Raw genomic sequence first — 27,788 nt, forward strand, 5'->3', positions numbered from 1 at the left:
TAGCCATTAGAAAGAATGAAATAAAGCCATTTGCAGCAACATGGATGGACCTAGAGATTATCATACTAAGCACACTAAGTCAGAAAGAGAAAGACAAATACCATATGATATTACTTACATGTGGAATCTGAAATATGACACAAATGAACATATCTATGAAACAAAAACAGACTCACAGATATAGAGAACAGACTTGTGGTTGCCAAGGGGATGGAGAGGTGTGGGAGAAAAGGATTGGGAGTTTGGGATTAGCAGAGGCAAACATATATAGGATGGATAAACAACAAGGTCCTACTGTATAGCACAGAGAACTATATTTAATATCCTGTGATAAACCATGATGGAAAAGAACATGAAAAAGAATATTTATATATAAATATAACTGAGTCACTTTGCTGAACAGCAGAAATTAAACACAACATTGTAAATCAACTATACTTCAATAAAAATTTTAAACATAATATCTGTTTCTTAAGGTTTTTATGATTTAAATGAGTTGATATTTTCCAAACATTTAAAATCTCACCTGATAGTTCTGGAAACAACACAGTGAATGTAATCGACACTGAATTTTCCACTAAAAATGGTTAAAATGGTAAATTTTATGTTATGTATACTTTACCACAATAGAAAACAAACAAAATAGCTCCTGACACACAGCAAGAATTTTTTAAATTTTAAAATAGCACTTATTACTCTGTATTATATTTATTTGATGATTTGTATCACCTTTAACTAAAAGCTTCATGTGGATAGACTACGAATCTAATTTGCTGAGAATTTGTAGATCTAACACCTAGCATGGGTCTGACACATAGAGGTCCTAAAGAAATACTTAGTAAATTAATGAGTAAGATGACCAGCAATGGAATGGGCTGCCTAAGAGATGGTGACTTCCCTGCTAACATAATTATTTAAGCAGAGGATATGGTGATCTCCTGTCAGTGATGTTTCAGATATGTCTAATACAGTGGGACGAGGAAAAGGCTAAAATTTCCTCCTAATCTAAGTCTGCATTATTGTATTTATCTTGTGCTTTAATATAGCAGTTTTCATATCTAACAACAGTACCAACATAATAAAGGAATTCCATCTTTCAGCACTTGCCGCCTTGACCCCCCACAATACGCTCTGGTCATACTAAAACACTTTTAGCCTTTTTTGATCTCCTAGCATACGACATGCAGTTTTCTTTGTTTAGAATGCACTCTTTAAATTGTGTGCTTCACTTTCTTGATGTCACACTCCCCAAACAGGCTTACCTGGTCCTCAAAAAAGGGTGTTAGTTGCCCCACACATTATGCCATAGCACTTTGGCTTTATATTTATCCATGGTATAAAGTCACCGATTTGCTAGTTCTCTAGACTGTAAGCTACTTGGAAGCAGGGTTTGGGTCTTGTCCACTGGCCTTTCTCATCCACCTAACACACTACCTGGTAATACATATTTATTAAAAGAATTAAGGCATGAATGAAACCATCTTGTGAAGTCTACTGCTTTCAATTGTGTACACCATAGATAATGTTTAAAAGCACATTTATTTTTAGATATTTTTTTGTCAAGCAGTTGCAATGCTTTCTTTGTGGCAAAATTCTGTTCCTGTGTCAATGATTCTGAATATCTCCTTAATGCTATCCAAAACAATAAGTGATATGCAAATATGTACCCCAAAACGAATATGTGTTTTTATTTTGTGCCTACAACTTACATTCTTCAAAGCAAGTTTTCTTGAGCCAAATACTTGAAGCTAAAGAAACCAGGCCAAAATCTGCTAGGACACTAGCCATTTTTGTCTGAAAGAAATGAAAACCAAAAAAATGAGTTCTTACCTACTGTTAACATGACAATTTGTCAGAGAAGATGAATATTGATATTCCAGACATGCTGGTGAAAGAAAACAATGAAAATATTTTAACTTTATGAGAATTTGATGATCCCTAGTCTACCCCCTACCTGCTGAGCTTTCCACTTTTCCCATTTATCCTGCGGTTTCCCACAAATGATCATTAAAACATTGAGAAAATCTCAGTGGGGAAGTTGGCCTAAAAGAGGATATTCTTCCATCCAGGAGGAAAATAAAAGGAAGGTCTTGTATTAAATTCCCAACTTAACAAGTAAGGATTTTTTTTTTTTTTGGTTGAATTTTCATCAGTGTCACAGAAGAATTAGAAGGTTCCTCAGACATGTTACTTATTCAGCAATTGGCATTTACTGGGCAGTTGACACATTAATAAAGGATGACACATCATCTAGTGTCAGAAATCGACTCTGGATATTTAACTACATTAGTTTAGTGAAAAGCTTGCACTCATTTAACTCAAGCCTCTGTTGTGGTTAGTTCTGCAGACAGCTTTCACGGGCCTTCACTCAGTTCTGGCTTCTCTTCATCCTTTTCCCTCCGCTCGCGGGGAGGCGGGGCCAGACGTACCTGCACCGCCCCTCCTCGTTGATTGGCAGGTCGCTGGGGCGGGCCGGCGCGTGCGCACTGGCCTGGCCAGGGCCAGTGAACCATGGAGACCCCGAAGCGCTTCTCTCGGGAGTGGTGCGACCAAAGGCTTCCTCGGTCTCAGACGGTTGTTTGGAAGGTGTGGCTTTGTGAGTTCTGGCTACTACTGCTGGGTTCCGGTTTGAACGCGCGCTTTTTGCCACACGAAGAGGACGTAACGTTTATCAACGAGTACGTGAACCTCCACAATGAGCTCCGGGGCAGCGTCATCCCCCAAGGGGCTAACTTGCGCTTCATGGTGAGGCCCTAAGGCGGTTGCCCAAACCTCCAACAGCCCCTCTCAGTACCTCCCCCTCGGCCGTGGAGAGTCAGGGTCACTGCTCTGAGCCTTAAGGATCGCGGACAACCGCGCTTAGAGTTTGGGTTTTTAAATACATATAAAGTTTATATGTTCAAGGATAAAAACCACTGTCACTCTAACACATAGTTATTACCAAGGGTTTGCACAGGGCTTCGACTAGGGTGAGTAGAGGTACTCACCAGAGCTGCAAAATTTAAGGGAGCTTTAATTCGAGAAAATGATAGTTTAATGCAATTTTTTAAATTTAAAAATCAATGCAAAAGTATTATTGATGAAACAGAATCACTTTAAACAAAGACGGGATCTTTGAGCTTGAATTTGGGAGAGGCAAGTGAGGCACTCTCAGGATAATGCAAATGAAAGGTCAGATTATGTTCTTATTTAAAATTTTGAATTTTTATCATGGATGTTTTCACACTAGTTTTGCCTTTTTAAAATATTTTTTATCTTGATTATTGAGTTTTTTGGTATCCAGCCTAAATTTTGCTCCCTAGAGGGTGTTTCATTCACCTCATTCTAGACCCGGCCCTGATTTTGCATTCCCTTACAATATAGTTCTTGCTTCTTTCCCATTTTTTTCCCCGTATTTCTTTGAAATGTCTCATTAGCTGTTCCCCTGGTGCTATAGAGTCTTCATGATTGTCATTAAAAATAAAGGCAAAAGGTACTGAGTAAATATCGGGCAATTAGGAGCTTCCAATTTATGTTGTAAATATTACAAGGACTGTCTCCCTAGATATGTCTTTTCTTCCTTCTGGATTAGTTCCTTAGGAAAAATTCCAGAAATGTGATAAATAAAGTATGTGATTTTTTTTTTATTTATACGATACGTAGCAATTGCTATACTGAAGGACTGTGCCAAATTAAGCAAATATCAGCAGTGTAGAAGTACAGTAAGTCCCCTACATACAAACGAGTTCAGTTCCCAGAGTGCGTTCTTAAGTCCAATTTGTTCCGAAGTCCAACAAAGTTAGCCTAGGTACCCGACTAACACAATCGGCTATATAGTACTGTACTGTAATAGGTTTATAATACTTTTCACACAAATAATACATAAAAAACAAACACAAAAAATAAAACATTTTAAACCTTACTGTATAGTACCTTGAAAAGCACAGTAGAACAGTACAACAGTTGGTGTACAGGGGCTGGCATCGAGTGAACAGGCAAGAAGAGTTACTGACTGGAGGAAGGGGAGGAGGTGGGAGATGGTAGAGCTGAAGGACTGTCAGCAGTAGGAGATGGAGGGGAGGCTGCAATTTCACTAACACCTGTAGTTGATGGCACAGGTTCTGGTTCCTTGCTGGATTCAATTCTGTCTACCCTCTTGAAAAAGCAATCCAATGATGTCTGGGTAGTAGCTCTTTTGTTCTTGTCACAGATGACATGGTAGCACTGGATTGCATTCTGAACAGCTGCTGTAACTTTGTGTACCATACTACGTTCAGGTCCTGTGCCTTAGAAACTAACAGTGCCTCCTCAAATAAAGAAAATCCCCTTACCATTTCCTGCATCGTGAATCTCTTCTGTTCTTTAGTTACTTCTTCTTCCTCTAGTCTCTCTTTGTCTGTTCTCTGGGCCTCCAATTCCATCAGGTCTTCATTAGTAAGCTACACAAAGTAAGTACACAAAGCACAACCACTTGTAGAGGATGCACGCACATGACAATGTACGCCAGACACGTGAACTAATTTACTGGACTGGACATGTGACATATCATACGTACATGTGACTGGACATACCACATCTGACTGGCTTGGGCATTTTCAATCACTTGCTAAACTAATAAATTATAAAAGGGAACTTTGCTTTAATGTTAATTTTAAAATGTTATTTTGATTGGACGTATTTTGTTCTTGTTCATTTTCTTTACCTTTTGAATTGTCAGTAAGTTTCCTCTTCTGTTTATATATTTTCTTATAGAAATATATAAATATTAGCATTGTATTTGCTGAAGATAGTTTTATCCAAGCCAATTTTAATCTTTTGAATTTAATTAGAATTTGAGGATATTTGAGAGTTATATCTATGATTTCCCACCCATTGTGATTAATTCTGTTTCTTCGAAGTTTGAAGATTAGCGTTCCTCCTGATAATGAATAAACACAAAATATTTTTAATTCAACTTTTTATAGGTTTTGTATTACTAATGTTTAAATTTTTATTTCAAACATAAAGCAAAGTGAATAATATAAAGCATAATATTGTGTCCCCTCAATATATATCTTAATATATGAACATTTTTGAAGGAATAATGTTTAGGGTACAGTTTAAAGCTCCACTCTAAATTTTATCCTTCTCTTCTTTCTAAAAATTTGTATATATTTTTCCCATGGATTTTACTTGGATGTAAATAATAACTATAAATAGTATAGTCTATAATAATAGTATGGTCTACGTAGAACTTTTCCTTGACAGGTTTGGAAATCATACATTTTATCTTTATTATTTATTGGTTATGCTTAACATTTTAATGTATCTACTTTACAAAGTCCAAAGTTAATCAACATCTATAACCTCCTTCTAAATATTAAAAAGATATTACAACACATAAATTCTTTGTCTTCTGCCCATGTCCATGCTGTTGTTATTGTCACCTAGTATTTTTGTTCTACCTTGTTTTTTTTGTTTGTTTGTTTTTTAAATTTTATATTTATTTATTTATAGAAATAACAATAAGTTTATTCAAATTCACACTATGACTTTACCACAGGGAAAAGGCAGCTATTAATACATTAGAAAATAAACTAAAGAGACAACTACAATTGATTTGGACAATAATACATGTATGGATGTTAATTTCATAGTATCTAGAAATTTATATGAGCAATGTTTTACACTTATCTATATCACAATTTTAATTTAAATCAGATATTTGGGAATCCATCCAAAATACTTTATTTATATTGTTCATTTCTAACCAGTAAAATACACACATACCAACTGTATATTTGTTTTCATTCCATTCTCTATAGCTGTTATAATTCAACATAAGGTATTATGTTCTTTTATTTTTAAACATCTTTATTGGAGTATAAATGCTTTACAATGGTTTGTTAGTTTCAGCTGTATAACAAAGTGGATCAGCTACACATATACATATGTTCCCATATCTCTTCCCTCCTGCGTCACCCTCCCTCACACCCTCCCTATCCCACCCCTCTAGGTGGTCACAAACCACCTAGCTGATCTCCCTGTGCCATGCGGCTGCTTCCCACTAGCTATCCACCCTACGTTTCGTAGTGTACATATGTCCATGCCACTCTCTCACTTTGTCACAGCTTACCCTTCCCCCTCCCCATATCCTCAAGTCCATGCTCTAGTAGTTCTGTGTTTTATTCCCGTCCACCCATAGGCTCTTCATGACATTTGTTTTTCTCTTAGATTCCATATATATGTGTTAGCATACAGTCTTTGTTTTTCTCCTTTTGACTTACTTCACTCTGTATGACAGATGCCAGGTCCATCCAACTCACTACGAATAACTCAGTTTCATTTCTTTTTATTGCTGAGTAATATTCCACTGTATATATGTGCCACATCTTCTTTATCCATTCATCTGTCGATGGGCACTTAGGTTGCTTCCATGTCCTGGCTATTGTAAATAGTGCTGCAATGAGTATTGTGGTACATGAGTCTTTTTGAGTTATGGTTTTCTCAGGGTATATGCCCAGTAGTGGGATTGCTGGGTCGTATGGTAGTTCTAGTTTTAGTTTTTTAAGGAACCTCCATACTGTTCTCCATAGTGGCTGTATCAATTTACATTCCCATCGACAGTGCAAGAGTGTTCCCTTTTCTCCACACCCTCTCCAGCATTTATTGTTTCTAGATTTTTTGATGATGGCCATTCTGACCAGTGTGAGATGATATATCTCATTGTAGTTTTGATTTGCATTTCTCTTATGATTAATGATGTTGAGCATTCTTTCATGTGTTTGTTGGCAATCTGTATATCTTCTTTGGAGAAATGTCTGTTTAGGTCTTCTGCCCATTTTGGGATTGGGTAGTTTGGTTTTTTGTTATTGAGCTCCATGAGTTGCTTATAAATTTTGAAGATTAATCCTTTGTCAGTTACTACATTTGCAACTATTTTCTCCCATTCTGAGGGTTGTCTTTTGGTCTTGTTTATGGTATCCTTTGCTCTGCAAAAGCATTTAAGTTTCATTAGGTCTCATTTGTTTATTTTTGTTTTTATTTCCATTTCTCTGGAAGTGGGTCAAAAAGGATCTTGCTGTGATTTATGTCATAGAGTATTCTGCCTATGTTTTCCTCTAAGAGTTTGATAGCGTCTGGCCTTATCTTTAGGTCTTTAACCCATTTTGAGTTTATTTTTGTGTATGGTGTTAGGGAGTGTTCTAATTTCATACTTTTACATGTAGCTGTCCAGTTTTCCCAGCACCACTTATTGAAGAGGCTGTCTTTTCTCCATTGTATATTCTTACCTCCTTTATCAAAGATAAGGTGAGCATATGTGCATGGGTTTCTCTCTGGGCTTTCTATCCTGTTCCATTGATCTATATTTCTGTTTTTGTGCCAGTACCATACTGTCTTGATTACTGTTGCTTTGTAGTATAGACTGAAGTCAGGGAGCCTGATTCCTCCAGCTCCATTTTTCATTCTCAAGATTGTATTGGCTATTGGGAGTCTTTTGTGTTTCCATACAAATTGTGAAATTTTTTGTTCTAGTTCTGTAAAAAATGCCAGTGGTAGTTTGATAGGGATTGCATTGAATCTGTAGATTGCTTTGGGTAGAAGAGTCATTTTCACAATGTTGATTCTTCCAATCCAAGAACATGGTATATCTCTCCATCTATTTGTATCGTCTTTAATTTCTTTCATCAGTGTCTTATAATTTTCTGCATACAGGTCTTTTGTCTCCTTAAGTAGATTTATTCCTAGATATTTTATTCTTTTTGTTGCAGTGGTAAATGGGAGTGTTTTCTTAATTTCACTCTCAGATTTTTCATCATTAGTGTATAAGAATGCCAGAGATTTCTGTGCATTAATTTTGTATCCTGCTACTTTACCAAATTCATTGATGAGCTCTAGTAGTTTTCTGGTAGCATCTTTAGGATTCTCTATGTATAGTATCATGTCATCTGCAAACAGTGACAGATTTACTTCTTCTTTTCTGATTTGGATTCCTTTTATTTCTTTTTCTTCTCTGATTGCTGGGGCTAGAACTTCCAAAACTATGTTGGATAAGAGTGGTGAGAGTGGGCAACCTTGTCTTGTTCCTGAACTTAGTGGAAATGGTTTCAGTTTTTCACCATTGAGGATGATGCTGGCTGTGGGTTTGTCATATATAGCCTTTATTATGTTGAGGAAAGTTCCCTCTATGCCTACTTTCTGCAGGGTGTTTATTATAAATGGGTGTTGAATTTTGTCAAAAGCTTTCTCTGCATCTATTGAGATGATCATATGGTTTTTCTCCTTCAGTTTGTTGATATGGTGTATCACATTGATTATTTTGCATATATTGAAGAATCCTTGCATTCCTGGAATAAACCCCACTTGATCATGGTGTATGATCCTTTTAATGTGCTGTTGGATTATGTTTGCTAGTATTTTGTTGAGGATTTTTGCATCTATGTTCATCAGTGATATTGGCCTATAGTTTTCTTTCTTTGTGACGTCTTTGTCTGGTTTTGGTATCAGGGTCATGGTGGCCTCATAGAATGAGTTTGGGAGTGTTTCTCCCTCTGCTGTCTTTTGGAAGACTTTGAGAAGGATAGGTGTTAGCTCTTCTCTAAATGTTTGATAGAAATCGCCTGTGAAGCCATCTGGTCCTGGGCTTTTGTTTGTTGGAAGATTTTTAATCACAGTTTCAATTTCATTACTTGTGATTGGTCTGTTCATATTTTCTATTTCTTCCTGGTTCAGTCTCAGCAGGTTGTGCATTTCTAAGAATTTGTCCATTTCTTCCAGGTTGTCCATTTTATTGGCATAGAGTTGCTTATAGTAATCTCTCATAATCTTTTGTATTTCTGCAGCATCAGTTGTTACTTCTCCTTTTTCATTTCTAATTTTATTGATTTGAGTCTTCTCCCTTTTTTTCTTGATGAGTCTGGCTAATGGTTTATCAATTTTATTTATCTTCTCAAAGAACCAGCTTTTAGTTTTATTGATCTTTGCTATTGTTTCCTTCATTTCTTTTTCATTTCTTTCTGATCTGATCTTTATGATTTCTTTCCTTCTGCTAAATTTGGTGGTTTTTTTTGGGGGGGGTCTTCTTTCTCTAATTGCTTTAGGTGCAAGTTTTGGTTGTTTATTCGAGATGTTTACTGTTTCTTAAGATAGGATTGTATTGCTATAAACTTCCCTCTTAGAACTGCTTTTGCTGCATCCCATAGGTTTTGGGTCATCATGTCTCCATTGTCATTTGTTTCTAGGTATTTTTTGATTTCCTCTTTGATTTCTTCAGTGATCACTTTGTTATTACATAGTGTATTGTTTAGCCTCCATGTGTTTGTATTTTTTACAGATCTTCTCCTGTAATTGATATCTAGTCTCATAGTGTTGTTGTCGGAAATGTACTTGATACGATTTCAAGTTTCTTAAATTTACCAAGGCTAGATTTGTGACCCAAGATATGATCTATCCTGGAGAATGTTCCATGAGCACTTGAGAAAAATGTGTATTCTGTTGGTTTTGGATGGAATGTCCTATAAATATCAATTAAGTCCATCTTGTTTAATGTATCATTTAAAACTTGTGTTTCCTTATTTATTTTCATTTTGGATGATCTGTCCATTGGTGAAAGTGGGGTGTTAAAGTCCCCTACTATGATTGTGTTACTGTCGACTTCTCCTTTTATGGCTGTTAGTATTTGCCTTATGTATTGAGGTGCTCCTATGTTGGGTGCATAAATATTTACAATTGTTATATCTTCTTCATGGATTGATCCCTTGATCATTATGTAGTGTCCTTCTTTGTTTCTTGTAATAGTCTTTATTTTAAAGTCTGTTTTGCCTAATATGAGAATTGCTACTCCAGCTTTCTTCTGATTTCCATTTGCATGGAATATCTTTTTCCATCCCCTCACTTTCAATCTCTATGTGTCCCTAGGTCTGAAGTGGTTCTCTGTAGACAGCATATATATGGGTCTTGTTTTTGTATCCATTCAGCCAGTCGGTGTCTTTTGTGGGGCACATTTAATCTATTTACATGTAAGGTAATTATCAATATGTGTTTTCCTGTTCCCATTTTCTTAATTGTTTTGGGTTTGTTATTTTAGGTCTTTTCCTCGTCTTGTGTTTCCTGCCTAGAGAAGTTCTTTTAGCACTTGTAAAGCTGGTTTGGTGGTGCTGAACGCTCTCAACTTTTGCTTTTTTGTAAAGGTTTTAATTTCTCCATCAAATCTGAATGAGATCCTTGCTGGGTAGAGTAATCTTTGTTGTAGGTTTTTCTCCTTCATCACTTTAAATATGTCCTGCCACTCCCTTCTGGCTTGCAGAATTTCTGCTGAAAGATCAGCTGTTAACCTTATGGGGATTCCCTTTTATATTATTTGTTGTTTTTCCCTTGCTGCTTTTAATAATTTTTCTTTGTATTTAATTTTTGATAGTTTGATTATTATGTGTCTTGGCATGTTTCCCCTTGGATTTATCCTGTATGGGACTCTCTGTGCTTCCTGGACTGGATTAACTTTTTCCTTTCCCATATTAGGGAAGTTTTCAAGTATAATCTCTTCAAATATTTTCTCAGTCCCTTTCTTTTTCTCTTCTTCTTCTGGGACCCCTATAATTCGAATGTTGGTGCGTTTAATGCTGTCCCAGAGGTCTCTAAGTTCTTTTCATTCTTTTTTCTTTATTCTGCTCTGCAGTAGTTATTTCCACTATTTTATCTTCCAGGTCACTTATCCGTTCTTCTGCCTCAGTTATTCTGCTATTGATCCTACCTAGAGTATTTTGAATTTCATTTATTGTGTTGTTCATTGTTGCTTGCTTCCTCTTTATTTCTTCTAGGTCCTTGTTAAATGTTTCTTGCATTTTGTCTATCCTATTTCCAAGATTTGGGATCATCTTTACTGTCATTATTTTGAATTCTTTTTCAGGTAGACTGCCTATTTCCTCTTCGTTTGTTAGGTCTGGTGGGTTTTTACCTTGCTCCTTCATCTGCTGTGTGTTTTTCTGTCTTTTCATTTTGCTTAGCTCACTGTGTTTGGGGTCTCCTTTTTGCAGGCTGCAGGTTCGTAGTTCCCGTTGTTTTTGGTGTCTGCCCCCAGTGGCTAAGGTTGGTTCAGTGGGTTGAGTAGGTTTCCTGGTTGAGGGGACTAGTGCCTGTGTTCCGGTGGATGAGGCTGGATCTTGTCTTTCTGGTGGACAGGTCCACGTCTGGTGGTGTATTTTGGGGTTCTGTAGCCTTATTATGATTTTAGGCAGCCTCTCTGCTAATGGATGGGGCTGTGTTCTTGTCTTGCTAGTTGTTTGGCATAGGGTGTCAAGCACTGTAGATTGCTGGTCGTTGAGTGAAGCTGGATATTGGTGTTGAGATGGAGGTCTCTGGGAGATTTTTGCCATTTGATATTACATGGAGCTGGGAGGTCTCTTGTGGACCAGTGTCCTGAAGTTGGTTCTCCCACCTCAGAGACACAGCCCTGATGCCTGGCTGGAGCACCAAAAGCTTTTAGTCCACACGGCTCAAAATAGAAGGGAGAAAAAATAGAAAAGAAAGGAAAGGAAAGAAGGAAGGGAGGAAGGAGGAAGAAAGAAAGGAAGACAGGAAGAAAGAAAGGAAGAAAAGAAAAATTAAAGTAGGATAAAATAAAGTTATTAAAATAAAAAATAATTATTAAGAAGAAAAAAATTTTTAACTAAAAAAAGGAGGGGGGGGGACGGTCAGAACCCTAGGAGAAATGGTGAAAGCAAAGCTATACAGACAAAATCTCACACAGAAGCATACATATACACACTCACAAAAAGAGAAAAAGGGGAAAAAAAATAATATGTCTTGCTCCCAAAGTCCACCTCCTCAATTTGGGATGATTCGTTGTCTATTCAGGTGTTCCACAGATGCGGGATACATCAAGTTGATTGTGGAGATTTAATCCGCTGCTTCTGAGGCTGCTGGGAGAGATTTCCCTTTCTCTTCTTTGTTCGCACAGCTCCTGGGTTTCAGCTTTGGATTTGGCCCCGCCTCTGAGTGTAGGTCGCCTGAGGGCGTCTGTTCTTCGCTCAGACAGGACGGGGTTAAAGGAGCAGCTGATTCGGGGGCTCTGGCTCACTCAGGCCAGAGGGAGGGAGGGGTACGGATGCAGGGCGAGCCTGCGGCGGCAGAGGCCAGTATGACATTGCACCAGCCTGAGGCGAACCGTGCGTTCTCCCGGGGAAGTTGTCCGTGGATACCAGGACCCTGGCAGTGATGGGCTATACAGGCTCCCAGGAGGGGAGGTGTGGAGAGTGACCTGTGCTCGCACACAGGCTTCTTGGTGGCGGCAGCAGCAGCCTTAGCGTCTCATGTCCATCTCTAGGTTCTGCGCTGATAGCCGTGGCTTGCGCCCGTTTCAGGAGCTCCTTTAAGCAGTGTGCTTAATCGCCTCTCCTCGCACACCAGGAAGCAAAGAGGGAAGAAAAATTTCTTGCCTCTTCGGCAGCTCCAGACTTCTCCCGGACTCCCTCCCGGCTAGCTGTGGTGCACTAACCCCTTCAGGCTGCGTTCACGCAGCCAACCCCAGTCCTTTCCTGGCTTCCGACCGAAGCCCCCTACCTTGTTTTTAAACTCAAAACATTTATTGGTTTTTTTTTTTTATTGTAAAATATAGATAACATAAAATTTACCATTTTAACCACCTTTAAGTGTACAGTTCTATGACATTAAATACACTCACATTGTTGTGCAATCATCACCACCATTCAACTCCAGAACATTTTCATCCTACTCAATAGAAACTCTGCACCCATTAAACACTAACTCCCCATTCCCTTCTTTCTGCTGACTGCTACCATTCTACTTTCTGTCTCATAAATTTGACTACTCCAGGTACATCATATAAGAATCATAAGTGTTTCTCTTTGTGACTGGATTGTTTCACTTAGCATGATGTGTTTGAGGTTCCATTCTGGGACTTCCTTGGTGATGCAGTGGTTAAGAATCCACCTGCCAATGCAGGGAATCTGGGTTCGAGCCCTGGTCTGGGAAGATCCCACATGCCTCAGGGCAACTAAGCCGGTGCACCACAACTACTGAGCCTGCACGCCTAGAGCCTGTGCTCTGCAACAAGAGAAACCACTGTGATGAGAAGCCTGTGCACTGCACGAAGAGTAGCCCCTGCTCTCCACAACTAGAGAAAGAGCACACAGCAACAAAGACCCAATGCAGCCAAAAAATAAATTAATTTAAAAAAATTTTTTTTAAAATTTCCATCATTTTAAAGGCTGAATAATATTCCACTTTATGTATATACCACATTTTGTTTATCCATTTATCGCTACATGGACAGTTGGGTTTCTTCCACATTTTGGTTATTGTGAATAATGCTGCCGTGGACATAGGTATGTGAATAAATATCTGTTCAGTTCCCTGCTTTCACATTTACTAGGTGTATACCCAGAAATGGAATTACAAAAACATGTACAAATTCTACGTTTAATTTTTTGAAGAACTGACATTCTGTTTCCCATAGTGGCTGCACGTTTCACATTCCTACCAGCAATGCACAGGGTTTCAATTTCTCCACACCCTTACCAACACTTGTTTTAATGGGTGTGAAGTGGTATGTTATTATGGTTTTGATGTTCATTTCCCTAATGATTAGTTATGTTGAGCATATTTTCAGGTGTTTATTGGCCATTTGTATGTCTTCTTTGTAGAAATGTGTGCACAAGTTCTTTGGTCATTTTTTGGTCAGGTTGTTAGGGTCTTTTGGTTAGCTGAGTTGAAGGAATTCTTTATATATTCTGAATAAAATCCCTTGTCAAATATATGATCTTCAGATGTTTTCTCCCCTCCATAGGTTGCCTTTTCATTCTGTTAATAGTGTCCTTTGATACACAAAAGTTTTTAATTGTAATTAAGTCTGATTATCTATTTTTTTTAATCTTGTTGCCTGTACTTTTGGTGACATATCTAAGAAATCATCGCCAAATCCAATGTCATGAATCTTTTCCCCTTTATTTCTCATAAGAATTTTATAGCTTTAGCCAACAGGTAAATAAAAAGGTTCTCAACATGCCTAATCATCTGGGAAATGCAAATTAATGTCTATCACCAAAAAAGACAGGAGATAACAAACATTGGTGAGGATATAGAGACAAGAGAAGATTTGTGCATTGTTGATGGGAATGTATATTCGTACAACCACTATGGAAATCAGTGTGGAGGATTCCTTAAAAAGTTTTAAAAAGAACTACCATATGATCCAGAAATTCCACTGTTAGGTATAAAAACAAAGGAATTACAACAGAATATCACAGAGATGTCTGCACTCCTGTGTTCACTACAGCATTATTCACAATAGCCAAGATATGGAAGCAACCTAAGTGCCCATCGATGGATAAATGGACAAAGAAGTGGTGTGTATATATACAATGGAATATTGTTCAGCCATGAGAAAAGAAGGAAATCCTGCTATTTGCAACAACTTGGATGGAACTTGAAGGCATTATGCTAAGTGAAATAAGCCAGACAAAGATAAATATTGCATGGGATCACTTATATGTGGAATCTGAAAAAAAAAAGTCAAACTCATAGAAACAAGGGAGTAGACATTCCAGTCAGTGGCAGCAATTCCACTTCTGGGTATTTTTCTGAAAGAAAAAAACAACAACAAAAAAACCCACTAATTCAAAAGGTATCTGCACTCCTGTGTTCATTGAAGCATTATTCACAATAGCCAAGATATGGAAGCAACCTAAGTGCCCATTGATAAATGAATGGATAGAGAAGATATTACTCAGCCATAAAAAAGAATGAAATCTTGCTATTTGCAACAACATGGATGGACCTAGAAGGTATTATGCTAAGTGAAATAAGTCAGACAGAGAAAGACAAATACCATATGATTTCACTTATATATGGAGTCCAGAAAACAACAAACATAATCAAACAGAAACAGAGTCATCGGTAAAGAGAACAAACAGGTGATTGCCAGAGGGGAGTGGGCAGGGGGGATGAGTGAAATAGATGAGGGAAATTAAGAGGTACAAACTTCCAGTTACAAGATAAGTGAGTCAGGGGAATGAAATGAAATACAGTCAATAATAATGTAATATCTTTGTATGGTGACAAATGGTAACTAGACTTGTGCTGATCATTTTGTAATGTATGGAAGTATTGAATCACTATGTTGTTCATCAGGAACTAACATAGTAGTGTTGTAGGTCAATTATACTTCAAAAAACAATGAAAACAAAAAAACTCATAGAAAAAGAGATCAGATTTGTGATTATGGGGCTGGGGGCAGAGGGAATTGGATGGAGGTGGTTAAAAGGTACAAACTTCCAGTTATAAGATAAATACTAAGGATGATGTCCAAATGATTAATATAACATTACTGCCGTATGTTATATCTGAAATTGTTAAGAGAGTAAATCTTGAGTTCTCATCACAAGGGAAAAAAATTTGTTTTTATATCTCTATGAGATAATGGATGTTCACTAAACTAATTGTGTTAATCATTTCATGATGTATTATGCTGTACACCTGAAACTTACACAGTGCTATGTGTCAATTATATCTCAATGAAAATGGAAGGAAAAAAGCCCACTTAGAATAGTGACATGGTTCATTGTAAGCATGTGGTGTGTAAACAATATGCAAAATTAGGCAGTAGAAAGATGGTCCATGGAGCATTGTTTGCAAATGGCAAAGAATCTGAAGGGCCATTAATAATGGAACAGTAACCTTTATTACATGCTGCTAGCCATACTATGGAATACTATGAAAAGTTTGCAAAAAATTAGGTAGATATAGTTGTGCTAATATGGAACAATCTCTCTAAGTGAAAACTGCAAGTTATGGGCCAATAATATTGTGTATGGTATGATTAAAACCGTGCAAAGACAAAAATCACAAAATACTCATCTAAAACACCCTAACATATCTTATATATGAATGTGTGTGTATATGGAGCTAGAGAAATTTATACATAAACAATTTTTTTAACAATGGTTACCTCTGGGGAGGGAAATAGTGTGGGGAGGGAGGGGATATGCTAAAGTTTTCTATAATATATTTTCTGTATTGTACTTCTGTATAATCTATGAAATTAACCAAGAAAACTCTAGAGAAATCTTAGTATTGTTTTTCAGAAATGTTTATTTTCAGATTTACTGTAACGTATATATATTTACCATGTTGGTTTTACAAATATTTTGTTGATTTTTCTATTTGTGTTGTTTTTGTTCTTGTCCTTAACTAAACAATGAATTTAATGAGGCTCTAAATATGTCAGAAATACACATTTCTGGATATTTCCATAAATGGAGGGGAGCAGCATCTTGTGATATTTTCTTTCATTTCTGGGAACATCCATAAAACTTTACATGTGCCTCTTTTATAACATTTACCAACTACCACTATGTGTTAAAATTATATATATATATAAATTTATATATATATATTTGTATACATATGTATATGTATGTATATAATATCCCAGGTTTTTTTCCTAACAACAGTAAGCAACTAGAGGACAAAATTTATGTTGACTTCATATTTTATTCCTCACAATACAATAATTTGCATATAATCAGTGCTCAATAAATAGTTCTTAAATATTTTAAATTATTGTATTATTACATATAAAAGGCATGAGATTAAAAATACACATTTTCTAAATAGACTACATGTAAGAGTATTATAACCATTTGCATCATCTAACAATCTGATTTTTTAATTACAAATATATGCGTAAGCCTTCATCTCAGGAAATAGTTTTCATTTATAATTGTCTCAAAACACTTTTTCTCCTACATAAATTCCACAAACCAGACTCATAAGCACAAAATAAGAATTGTTTTCCTGACATCTAATTATGAGAACTCAAGGAAAATAATTTAGAGCACAATAAAAAACCCTCAGTGTTGTTATTTTTTCTTCTTTACTTTTTGCATTTTTTTTTTCAGACTTGGGATGTAGCGTTGTCACGGACTGCTAGAGCATGGGGAAAAAAATGTGTGTTTGAACGTAATATTCATCTAAAAGAAGTAAAAATGGCCCATCCTAGATTTAATGGTATTGGTGAAAATATGTGGGTCGGCCCTGAAAATGAATTTACTGCAAGTATTGCTATCAGAAGTTGGTTTGCACAGAGGAAAAAGTACAATTTTGAAAAGAACAGTTGCTCTGATAACTGTTCTAATTATCTACAGGTATCTAATTTTATATTATTAATTCAATAGACTTTAATTGCTTTACTACTAAGTTGTTATTGGGTTTCAGTTTTATAAATAAGCTCAAATGGTAAAATTATTACCTCTAATAGAATCAAAATTCTAATCAGTCCTAGATCTTCTGAATGTTCATAATTTCTTCTATTATTTGAACGATGCAATTAAAACATTCCTTTAAATATAGTAAGTCTAATCTCCATACCCAAAGATGAAAGGTACCTTTCTAATATAATGCACACTGGAAAAGAAAGAAACTAGCAAATAAAAATTAGTTTTAGTTTATTGACTATAAACATAAGTAAAAGATGATTGTTTTTGTACAGATCAGTACACATACTACTATATAACTGATTAAAATATTTTAAATGCAAATACATATAATTATTTTCCTACCTCATGTCTAACAATTCACTCTTACACTTTGTACTCCAAGAATACTGAACCACTTTTTATTTCCTGTACAAACATTTGTTATTTCACATATTACATTGTTTTATAATCATCTGTTTATATATCTAATACTACACTAAAGGCAGGAGGGACCTTGTCTTCTTATCCATGTATTCTCAGCACAACAACATGACATTATTTAGGTCTTCAATAAATATTTGTATCAGGAATCAAGAAACTATTGAATTAACTTCCAAGCTCATTTAAAAGATGATTATTTACAGTCAATAGACTCTAATGTAGAACTTAAAATCTTGGAATTTTTTCATGTTGAACTCATGTCTTCCTGTTCCATCAAATGATTTATGTTTCAAAAATTTTTTGATCAATTTTTTCTCCTAGAAAGAGTGGTTCTCTACTGTCTTACTTATGTCAAAGCTAGACTCCTTAATATGACTTCAATACTCTGAGTAAAATAACCAAGTCTACTCCCTGACCTACTCCTCTGTATTTTTTCCTCCTTAAGTCTAGTTTCCTAGACATTTTCATTTCCTGCATTTGACCTGTTTAACTTCAACTGTTACAGACATTCTATTCTCTATTCTTTTAATGCATCATTCTATTTCTTTTGGAATCAGTAAGACTTGAGCTATAGAGAAAAGGAAAACAAATGGTTTCTCCCTCTCCCACAGAGGTTAACAAAACAATTTTTTGTTGTTGTTCACTTGTAAGTGTTAGGAATATTAAAGCCATTCAGGAATTTCTGGAATATCTTTAATTATTCTCATATTTTCACTCCAAGACCTATTTTGCAAAAAATATTTTATAGGAACCAGCTCTTTTACTCGTATTTTTAATGGAAGGCCCAGACTTCATTTTATTTTGTAATGGAATTTCCTCAATAAAAGAAAAGAAAAATGCTGATAACATTCAATTACTTTCTACTCTTGTATTTCTTTTCCTTCCCTTCTATAATCTTACTGTCCCCTCCTTTTTTCCTTTTTATTCACAACTTCCATTCTTCCAAAACGTTTTGTCTTCTCATTTCCCCTCTTCCTCTTTGCCAATAACCTAGAACTCTCAGATTCAACAGAAGGTCAAAAATTGATTCAGCAGGTGTCTTCCTTTGGCTCTAAAACATTATTCTGGTCAGCTTTTCTCAGACTCTTTATCCTAAGAATACAGTATTGGTAGAACCTATTAAAGTGTTTCTCTAAATACAGTTTTGGAAACGCTTCCCTAAATCCATGATAATTCTCTACCTGCATCCAAATGAAGAATTGTTCATATTCCTTGAATTGCTTCGTTAAAGGTCCTATGTGTATTGAATATACTATTGTTTATACTATGGCAGAGTAAATGTTTAGAATTAAATTTTATGTTTTCTTTGAAAATTTTATTTTAGCTTGTTTGGTACAAGTCTTACAAAGTTGGTTGTGCTGTTACTCCATGTTCAAGAATTGGACATATTAAACATGCAGCACTTTTCATATGCAACTATGCACCAGGGTAAGTTCCTTTAAATTTTTTAAATAATATAAAAATAAATTGGGGATTTTTCAAGGTTAAGTTTTCCTAACTTTCAACATATTCTAAATGTCTTTGCAAACTATAAAAGAATTGAGTATCAGATAGAAATTAAAGACTTTGTATTGAAATATTTTAAATTTCATAATAAAATAAGTCATATTTAGGCATACTGATTTTATGTATAGACTAGCCAAATATTACTTCTTGAGAGAATTTTAACTTTAGTATTATTTCACAGTACCTAGCCTAATTAACATAGGATTTAAATTATTTTCCAAAATTGTTTATCTCCATATTTATTTTTTAAAAGTCCAAAGAAAATAAGGTTAAGTGTGTTGAAATGTATGTTGTAAGAATTGTTTCAAGAGTACATCAGTTTTATAACATGAGGGACACTTTTAGTTGACTATCCTCTAGAGAGTGTATTATTAATTGGGGCTAGTCTCATACATATAAGGAATCGTAATAACTCAGAGGTGGAAAAGTACTTTACAAGTCTTCTAGTTAAGCTATGCATATGAAACTTGAATTCTTAACACTTACTTACCATGTGGTTACTTACCTGTACCTAAAAACTTTCCAATGATGGGAGGAAAACTACCTTCCAAAATAGCTTCCATCTCTGGAGAACTTTGTAGGAAAGTCTCAAGTTTTCTTACAGGTCGATATGATACTATAAGTAATACTGTTAAAACATCTAACTGAAGTGAGAAAATATCCTAATCAACATGCCAAGAAAAATTGACTACCTGCTAGGATTGAGAAGGAATTTCTTAAAAATAAAATGCTTCTGGGACTAAACCAAAAAGAGAAAGAAAAAAAAACATTGATTACTAATTAATGATTGTATTCCCCTAGATAGGGAGAACAACAGAACTATGATGTAAGTCGGATTAGATTCAGAAACTCCTTCTTAAATGGAAGCTTTGCTGGCTTTGAACATAGGCATGCAAAACAAGTTTGAAATGTAGAGTAATTGCAAAACTTTTTTGGCCTCTTTCAGTCCTACAGACTGGACGTACTGGGATGATATCTATTACATGGAGAAACTTTGGAAAGTTAACTACTGATTGGTATTGAAAATTCAAACAGACCACTGGGCATGGGTGGTGGGGAAGGAAGAGGTTCCTCTGGGGTACTAGTCTTCATTTATGTACTCAGCAATTACATACAAGGCTCTGATCTGTCTACTGACAAACCAATAAAGACTGACCATACTTAGTTTGTAGTCTTGGAAGAGAGACAAGCAATAAATAAGTGAACATAGAAAGAAATGATATTTAATTAAATAATAAAATATGCCATAGAAACAAAGCACAGTAAGCAAATAGGGAATAACTAATATAGAATATGTACCAGGATAACTGCAAAAGGAGGTGGCACTTAAACTGAAAGCCAAAAGATGAGGAGATGGCTAAAGAATATTTCAGGTAGAAGTGAGAGCACATGTAAAATCTCTGAGCTTGGAATAAGTTTAGCATGTTTGAAAAATGAATAACTGTGGTCAGAGGTAGGAGACGAGGGAGAGAGTTAGGTGACAACTAAATCAAGTAGAATACCATAGGCCAGGTTAAGGATTTGGGGGTTTATTCTACATAATGGCAAAGTCATCGGAAAGTTTTAAGCAAGTAAGTGGCATGATCTCATCTATGTGTTTTTTTTCTCCCTATTCTTTTTTCTAAAAGTTTTTTTAAATAAATTTATTTATTTTTGGCTGCATTGAGTCTTTGTTGCTGCACACAGGCTTTCTCTAATTGTGGCGAGCAAGGGCTACTCTGTTGTGGTGCACAGGCTTCTCATTGCAGTGGCTTCTTTTGTTGCAGAGCATGGGCTGTAGGCACGTGGGCTTCAGTAGTTGTGGCACTCGGGCTCAGTAGTTGTGGCTCACAGGCTCCAGAGCACAGGCTCAGTAGTTGTGGCACATGGGCTTAGTTGTTCCACGGCATGTGGGATCTTCCTGAACAAGGGATCGAACCCACATCCCCTGCACTGGCAGGAGGATTATTAACCACTGCGCCACCAGGGAAGTCCTTCATCTATGTTTTGAAAAGAAAACTTAGCAATAAAAGATTGCTCTTGCTGTTGTGTCAATAATGGAGTATAGGAAAACAAGGGTACAAAGAGAAACAAGCACAATTAGGAGATTGTTTCTGTAGTGCAGGCTATAAACTGGTATCTTGGATTAGGATTTTAGCATATGGATTGATTTTCTATTGCTGCATAATAAACCACAAACTTAGTGACTTAAAACAGCAGTCATTTATTATTAAACAGTTCTGTAGGTTATAAGTCCAGGCACAGTATAGCAGGATTCTCTGCTCAGGTTCTCAAAGGCCAAAATCAAGGTGTTGACTGAGTTCTTATCTGGAGGCTCTAGGGAAGAATCTGCTTTTAAGCTCCTTCAGGTTGTTAGCAGAATTCAATGCCTTGTGGTTATAGGACTTGGGTCCCCATTTTCTTGCTGGTTCTAAGCCAGTGGTTGCTCTCATCTTCTAGAGGCTGCCCACATTCCTTGATGCGTGGTTCGCACCATTGATGCATGGCTCCCACCATCTTCACGTCCACAAAGGCACATCAGGTCCTTTCCACGATCCAAATCTCTGACTTCTCTTCTGTGACCAGCCAGAGAAAACGCTCTGCTTTTAGAGTGCCCAAGTGATTGGGTCAGGATATTTTCCTGGATAATTTCCCTGTTTGAATGTCAGCTGTGCCAAATAACATAATTGAATCATGGGAGTAAAGTCCATTACATTCACTTTCCTCAGAATTATGCAAGGCATGTATAGCAGGGGTAGGGGAGCTTGTGCTCCATTTTAGAATTCTGCTTACTATACCATGGAAATTGTGAAAAAAGGTCAGTTTCTGGATATATTATGAAGGTAGAGCTAAAAATACCAGTTGATGGATTTGACTTTAGGGATAAGAGGTATAGAATAAACTATGGCAATACCCATGCTTTTAGTCTGAACAACTGGATAAATGATGATACCATTAACTAAGATAAGGAAGAACATCAGAAGATGTGTTTTATGTTTGGACACATGAGGTAGAAATATACATTTGATCTTAGCCAAAAGGCCGAGAAGCGATAGGTAGAAATATAAATGTGGAAAATGTAAATGAATCATGAGAAGGAACTAGCTGTATGAGAGCTTGGGATAGGTTTTAAAGTAGAGGAAACTGCTAGTATAAAGGCCCTGACATAGAAATGAGTCACAGTCCTGAACAAGATCCCCTTATGAAAGAGTGAGTATGGAGACTTAATTTAAGGACTAAGTCCTAGAGCACTACAGTATTTCAACTTCAGGCAAAAGAGATAACAAAGGAGAGTGAAGAGGCTAACAAGATAAGAAGGAAACCCAAACAATGCTGTTAAGCGTACTTGGAAATCAAGTGAAGAACGTGAGTCATGATGCCCAAAGTGGTTAACTGTATGAGATGCTCCTGAAAGAATTAAAAAAAGAAAAAAAAAAAAAAAAGATGAGGAAGGAAAGATGACATTTCCGTTTGATAAAATGAAGGTATTTGGTGACCTTAATAGCAGTGGTGGGTGCAGGGATATCCCATGACTATAGTGATAAGATGAACCTACTAGTTGTTAGGATTACTCTTCTTTCCACTCACCTGTCCCATAGGCTTCTTTTTTTTTTTGCGGTACGCGGGCCTCTCACTGTTGTGGCCTCTCCCGTTGCGGAGCACAGGCTCCGGACGCGCAGGCTCAGCGGCCATGGCTCACGGGCCCAGCCGCTCTGCAGCATGTGGGATCTTCCCGGACCGGGGCACGAACCCGTGTCCCCTGCATCGGCAGGCGGACTCTTAACCACTGCGCCACCAGGGAAGCCCCATAGGCTTCTTTGTCTTGAAATTTCTATCAACCATTTTTTCCTTGATACAAACTTTGGAAAGTCCACTTGTGAAGGATCTAGGTTGGCACATATGTGAGTCAACTCAATTATGAGTTGACTGAGTCAACTCAGTCCAAGTTTTATTTGATATGTACTCAAAATAGGCAGTCATAGGTATCTTTCTTAAGAATCATTGGTAGAAAAATCAATTCATCACAGTCTTATAAAATACTTCGTAGAAGTGAAAGTAAGAAAGCCAGATTGGGGACTTCCCTGGTGGTGCAGTGATTAAGAATCCACCTGCCAATGCAGGGCACATGGGTTCGAGCCCTGGTCTGGGAAGATCCCACACGCCACAGAGCAACTAAGCCCATGTGCCCCAGTAACTGAAGCCTGCGTGCTCTAGGGCCCACGTGCTGCAACTACTGAAGCCTGAGTGCCTAGAGCCCATGCTCTGCAACAAGAGAATCCACTGCAATGAGAAGCTCACGCACCGCAACAAAGAGCAGCCCCCGCTCGCCACAGCAACTGAGCAGCCCCCGCTCGCCACAGCAACTAGAGAAAGCCCGTGCGCAGCAACAAAGACCCAACACAGCCAAAAAAAAAGAAGAAAACCAAATTGAAAATTAGAATGTGTAATGGACTGAATGGGCCCCCTCCCCAAAGGATGTGTCTAGTTCCTAATTCACGGAACCTGTGAATATTGTTACATGTCAAGAGTAAATATTGCCTTATACGGCAAAAGACATGTTTAAGATAAGGATCTTCAGAGGAAGCGCTTATCTTAGATTACTCAGGTGGGACCTAAATGTAATTACTTGTGTCCTCATAAGAGAGAGGGAGGAGATTTCAGCACTAGACACACAGAAGAGAAGGAGGCAATGTGACTGTTGAGGGAGAGGTTGGAGTGATATATTCACAAACCAAGGAACTTCTGGAGCCACCAGAAGCTGGAAGAGTCAAGGAATTCCCTCTCTGAGCCTTTGGAGGGAGGATAGCCCTGCCAACACCTTGATTTTGGACTTCAGGCCTCCAGAACTGAGAAAATAAATTTCTATTTTTTTAAACCACCAAGTTTGTGGCATTGTTGAAGTAGCCACAGCAAGCTAGTACAGAATGGAAGAATAAAACAGATTTGGCAATAAGGAAGATATGAGTCAACCACAATCTTGAAAAATTTCAGAATACAAAGATGTAGAATAGAAGTAAAAATATATATAGAAAAAGAAAGGAACCATGTAGGGTGATAAATTTATAAATTAGTGCTCCTAAAGAACAGAGAATAAATGGAACAGAAATAATCATCAAAGAAAAGAAAAGAATAAGCAAAAGAAAAGAATCTGTACAGATACCTATATAAAGATTAAGATAGCTTATAATGTATCAGAAAAAGTGAACTGAAACAATATTTACATATGTCATTTTCTAGTGATTATTTTTCAGTTTCAAAGATAAAAAATTATACCTTTCTGGGAATTCCCTCGCAGTCCAGTGGTTGGACTCCGTGCCTTTACTGCCGAGGGCATGGGTTCAGTCTGGTCGAGGAACTAAGATCCCACAAGCTACGTGGTACAGTCAAAAAGTAATAATAATAAAATAAAATAAAATAACATACATTTCTAAGAAAAATAAAACAAAGTAAAATAATACAGTATTAATTAGATTAGCCTTGAATTTCGGTATTGAAGGGGGTACAATCAAAGATGAGCATTAGAATTTAAACTTAAGTGATAAATAATTTTATTAACTGAGTTAGGAAAAGATGTAGGGTGGAAGAAAAAAGGATTTGTTTATTTTTAGACATGTTGCATCTGCAGGTTCCTGCAGGATCTTTTATTTATTTAAATATGTTTACAGTAGGTACATTTAAACAATAACTAAGCAATAGAATTCCACATTTTTTACATGGTATTCATCCTGAAAACACTTATAGACTGTTGGGAAAGAAATTTTTAAAAAAACAAAACACAACGTTAACCAAATAATACAACATCTGTATTTTAAATAGAAAAGATCTGTTGTAAAAGCAGGTATGAAATCATAGAAGCAGTTAGCCAGGATACAGATTCAGAAGCAGTTAAGTTTGATGCATAGAGGTGTATTAGAAGGGAAAAGAGGCCAGTGGAGGAGGTAAGGTTCTGAGATTGAAGAAAATGACTTGAATCTAAAGCTGGACCTTTAAAAGAAGTAAATTATAGTGTCCAAAGGTATTTAGTAAAGAAAATTTTCTTTATTTAAAAATTAAGGAAATGCAATCTGGCAGGTGGTGCCATTTTCTTTACTTTATGAACAGACAGCTAGAATGTTTCCCAGCCTCCCTAGAAGTTTGGTTGGGCCATGTGACTAAGCTTTGGCCAGTGGAATTTAGGCCACTTCCAGGCCTGGCCTTTAAAAACTTCCTACATGATCCTTCACACTCTTGGTCTTCCCTCATCTACTGGTTGGATACAGAGGATCTGGTGGAGGATTAAGATGTCCTAGAGGGTGGCAGAGCCACAAGATGAAATGAGCCAGTGCCCCAGAATCACTGCATGGAGGAAAACTCCTCTACACTACCAAAACCTGTACTGTACCATGACATGGATTCTGCCTACATAACATGGAAATAGTGAGGAAAGGTCAGATTCGGGATATAATTTGAAGATGGAGCTAACAATACCTGCTGACAGATTTAACTTTAGGGGTGAATGGAATATAATTATCAAGGACGACACCTATGCCTTTAGTCTCAGCAACTGGATGAATGGTGGTGCCATTAGACAGATAGGGAAGACTTGTGGAGGAGCAGAGCTTGAGAGAAGATCAAGTGTTTTGGTTCAGATACATTTGGTGGAGTAATAAATGTGAGAAATGTGAATGAATCAAATGAGGGAGCTAGTCAGATGAAAGTCTAGGATGGGTTTTTAAGTACTGGGAACTGCAGATATAAAGGCCCTGAGGCAGAAATGAGTCACAGTCCTGAAAGAAATCACCTTGTGAGAAAATAGGTATGGAAAGCAGGACAGAAGAGACTTAAGGACTAAACCCTACATCACTACAATGTTTCAACTTCAGGCAAAGGAGCTAGCAAAGGAGTATAGAAAGAGACTAGTAAGGTAAGAGGGAAACTAGAACTGTGCTGGTAGATTTTTAAAATAACATTTAGACTTATTTTCTCATCAGTCTCTATTATATATGAGGTGGCTCTCTTTCCATGCTTTTCTGCATGCATAATAATTTATGATTCAATGATATATTATTGTGATCATTTTAGACATTTTGAATAGCAATTTCAATACGTAAAATGCAAACAATGCATATAACCCATTTCAAGTCTGACAGTATGAAAAGCTATGACAAGTTCACAATGTGCAGTGACAACCATATCACGTTCACTGCCTGGTCAACTGTGATTTTAAGATGCCATCAATGTTACGATGCATCTCAATTTCAGAGGTGCTAAAATAAGAAAAGATGTACACCTTAGAATTATGAGGCACAGTACATAACTGAAAGAAAAGATTTACAAAACAATGTGTATCCTTACTATGAATGATAAAATTAAAACATGTTATTAATATATGAAATAGTATATTATTCACAGTTAAGTACAGCTTTCTAGTCTGTCTCATATTTTAAAATATTGGATGTGAACTGTGAAGCACTAAATTTGATTTCATGACCTATTAATAGCTCATAACTTGCAGTTTGAAAAATAGTAATGCCAATTTAGAATATTCTATATAGATATTTGGCAACGAAGAAAAGGAAGGTGTGTAGGTGTGAGAATTGAGTGAAAGTTTTTGTTTTATGACTTTGGTTTCTAATGTATTTTTATATGCTAAAGAAAGCCATCATAAATAGAGAGTGATAGAATATATTAGAACATATGAGAGATGGGGGAAGAATTGAAAAAGAAAGTTCTATCTGGAAAAAAACAGGAGGAGAGAAGTATAAGAAGAGAAAATTAGAGAAATTCTTAATAGTGAACATTTTTCTTCCTTTCTTTCTCATGAGGGTTTAATCTATTTTATTGATCTTTCAAAAGAAAAGATTTAGGGGGTTATTTATCCTTTCTCATTCCTTTGTTTTGAGATATTTAATCTTCCAAGTACTTTTTAGGGAAAGGGGCTGTTATATGTTGCTGTTTTTATCAAAATATACTTCATTCATTTATCTTTAATCCTACTTAATAGTGAAGATATTTACAGTTATATATTTTCCTTTGGTTACTATTTTTACTAGAACTTAGGATCTCGTATGACATAGTCTCTTTCTCATTGCTTTCTATGTATTGTAATTTTAGGTCATTTAATAAATCATATTTAGTACTTGATACATATTCATGTTGGAAAAATCTATCCAAGGAGAAAATAATGTTCCCATCCTTGTCTTTCAGCTACTGTCTCCAAAATTTTATCCTAAAGGATATATTCTGTGCATATAGAAAAGTATATCTATCTTTGTGTATGTGTGTCTGGGTGCACAAATGAGTGCATTTCCATAATTCAAACAGGAGCACACTACGTTTCTTGTGATGTCCCTTAATTTTTTTACTTGATATGAACTGGAAGTCTTTCCATTTGAGTACGTGAAGAGTTTCCAGATTCTTTTTAAGAATTTCACAGGGTTTTTTTTTAGTGGATGTACAAAAATTAATTTGAATAATGCTCTCCTTCTGATGGACGTTTAGGCTATTTTATTAATTTTATTTCAAGCAGTAATTATCCAGTTAGATATGTAATTCTGACATGAGTTAGTAGCTATAATATAAACATATAGTCATGAAAACCCTAGGTCAAAGAGAATGTGTACTTTTAATTTGCATAGATATTACTAAATATCTATTCACCATAGTCACGCCAGTTTTTCTATTACAACTTTTTTTAACATCAGCATATAA

At 36.4% G+C, this 27,788-nt stretch overlaps 1 protein-coding gene across 1 annotated transcript in view; it reads left to right on the plus strand.

The window, feature by feature from the left end:
• Positions 1 to 2,505: 2,505 nt before the first annotated feature.
• The window catches only part of GLIPR1L2 (GLIPR1 like 2), a 45,767-nt gene continuing 20,484 nt past the window's right edge, over positions 2,506 to 27,788 (plus strand). The window contains exons 1-3 of the mRNA XM_059081730.2: positions 2,506 to 2,745; positions 16,875 to 17,120; positions 18,937 to 19,040. Of these exons, the coding sequence (XP_058937713.2) occupies positions 2,512 to 2,745; positions 16,875 to 17,120; positions 18,937 to 19,040 (584 nt within the window). The 5' untranslated portion in view covers positions 2,506 to 2,511. The remainder of the gene's footprint in view (positions 2,746 to 16,874; positions 17,121 to 18,936; positions 19,041 to 27,788) is intronic.

This window comes from Kogia breviceps, chromosome 12, assembly GCF_026419965.1.
Source record: "Kogia breviceps isolate mKogBre1 chromosome 12, mKogBre1 haplotype 1, whole genome shotgun sequence".
Classification (NCBI taxonomy): domain Eukaryota; kingdom Metazoa; phylum Chordata; class Mammalia; order Artiodactyla; family Physeteridae; genus Kogia; species Kogia breviceps.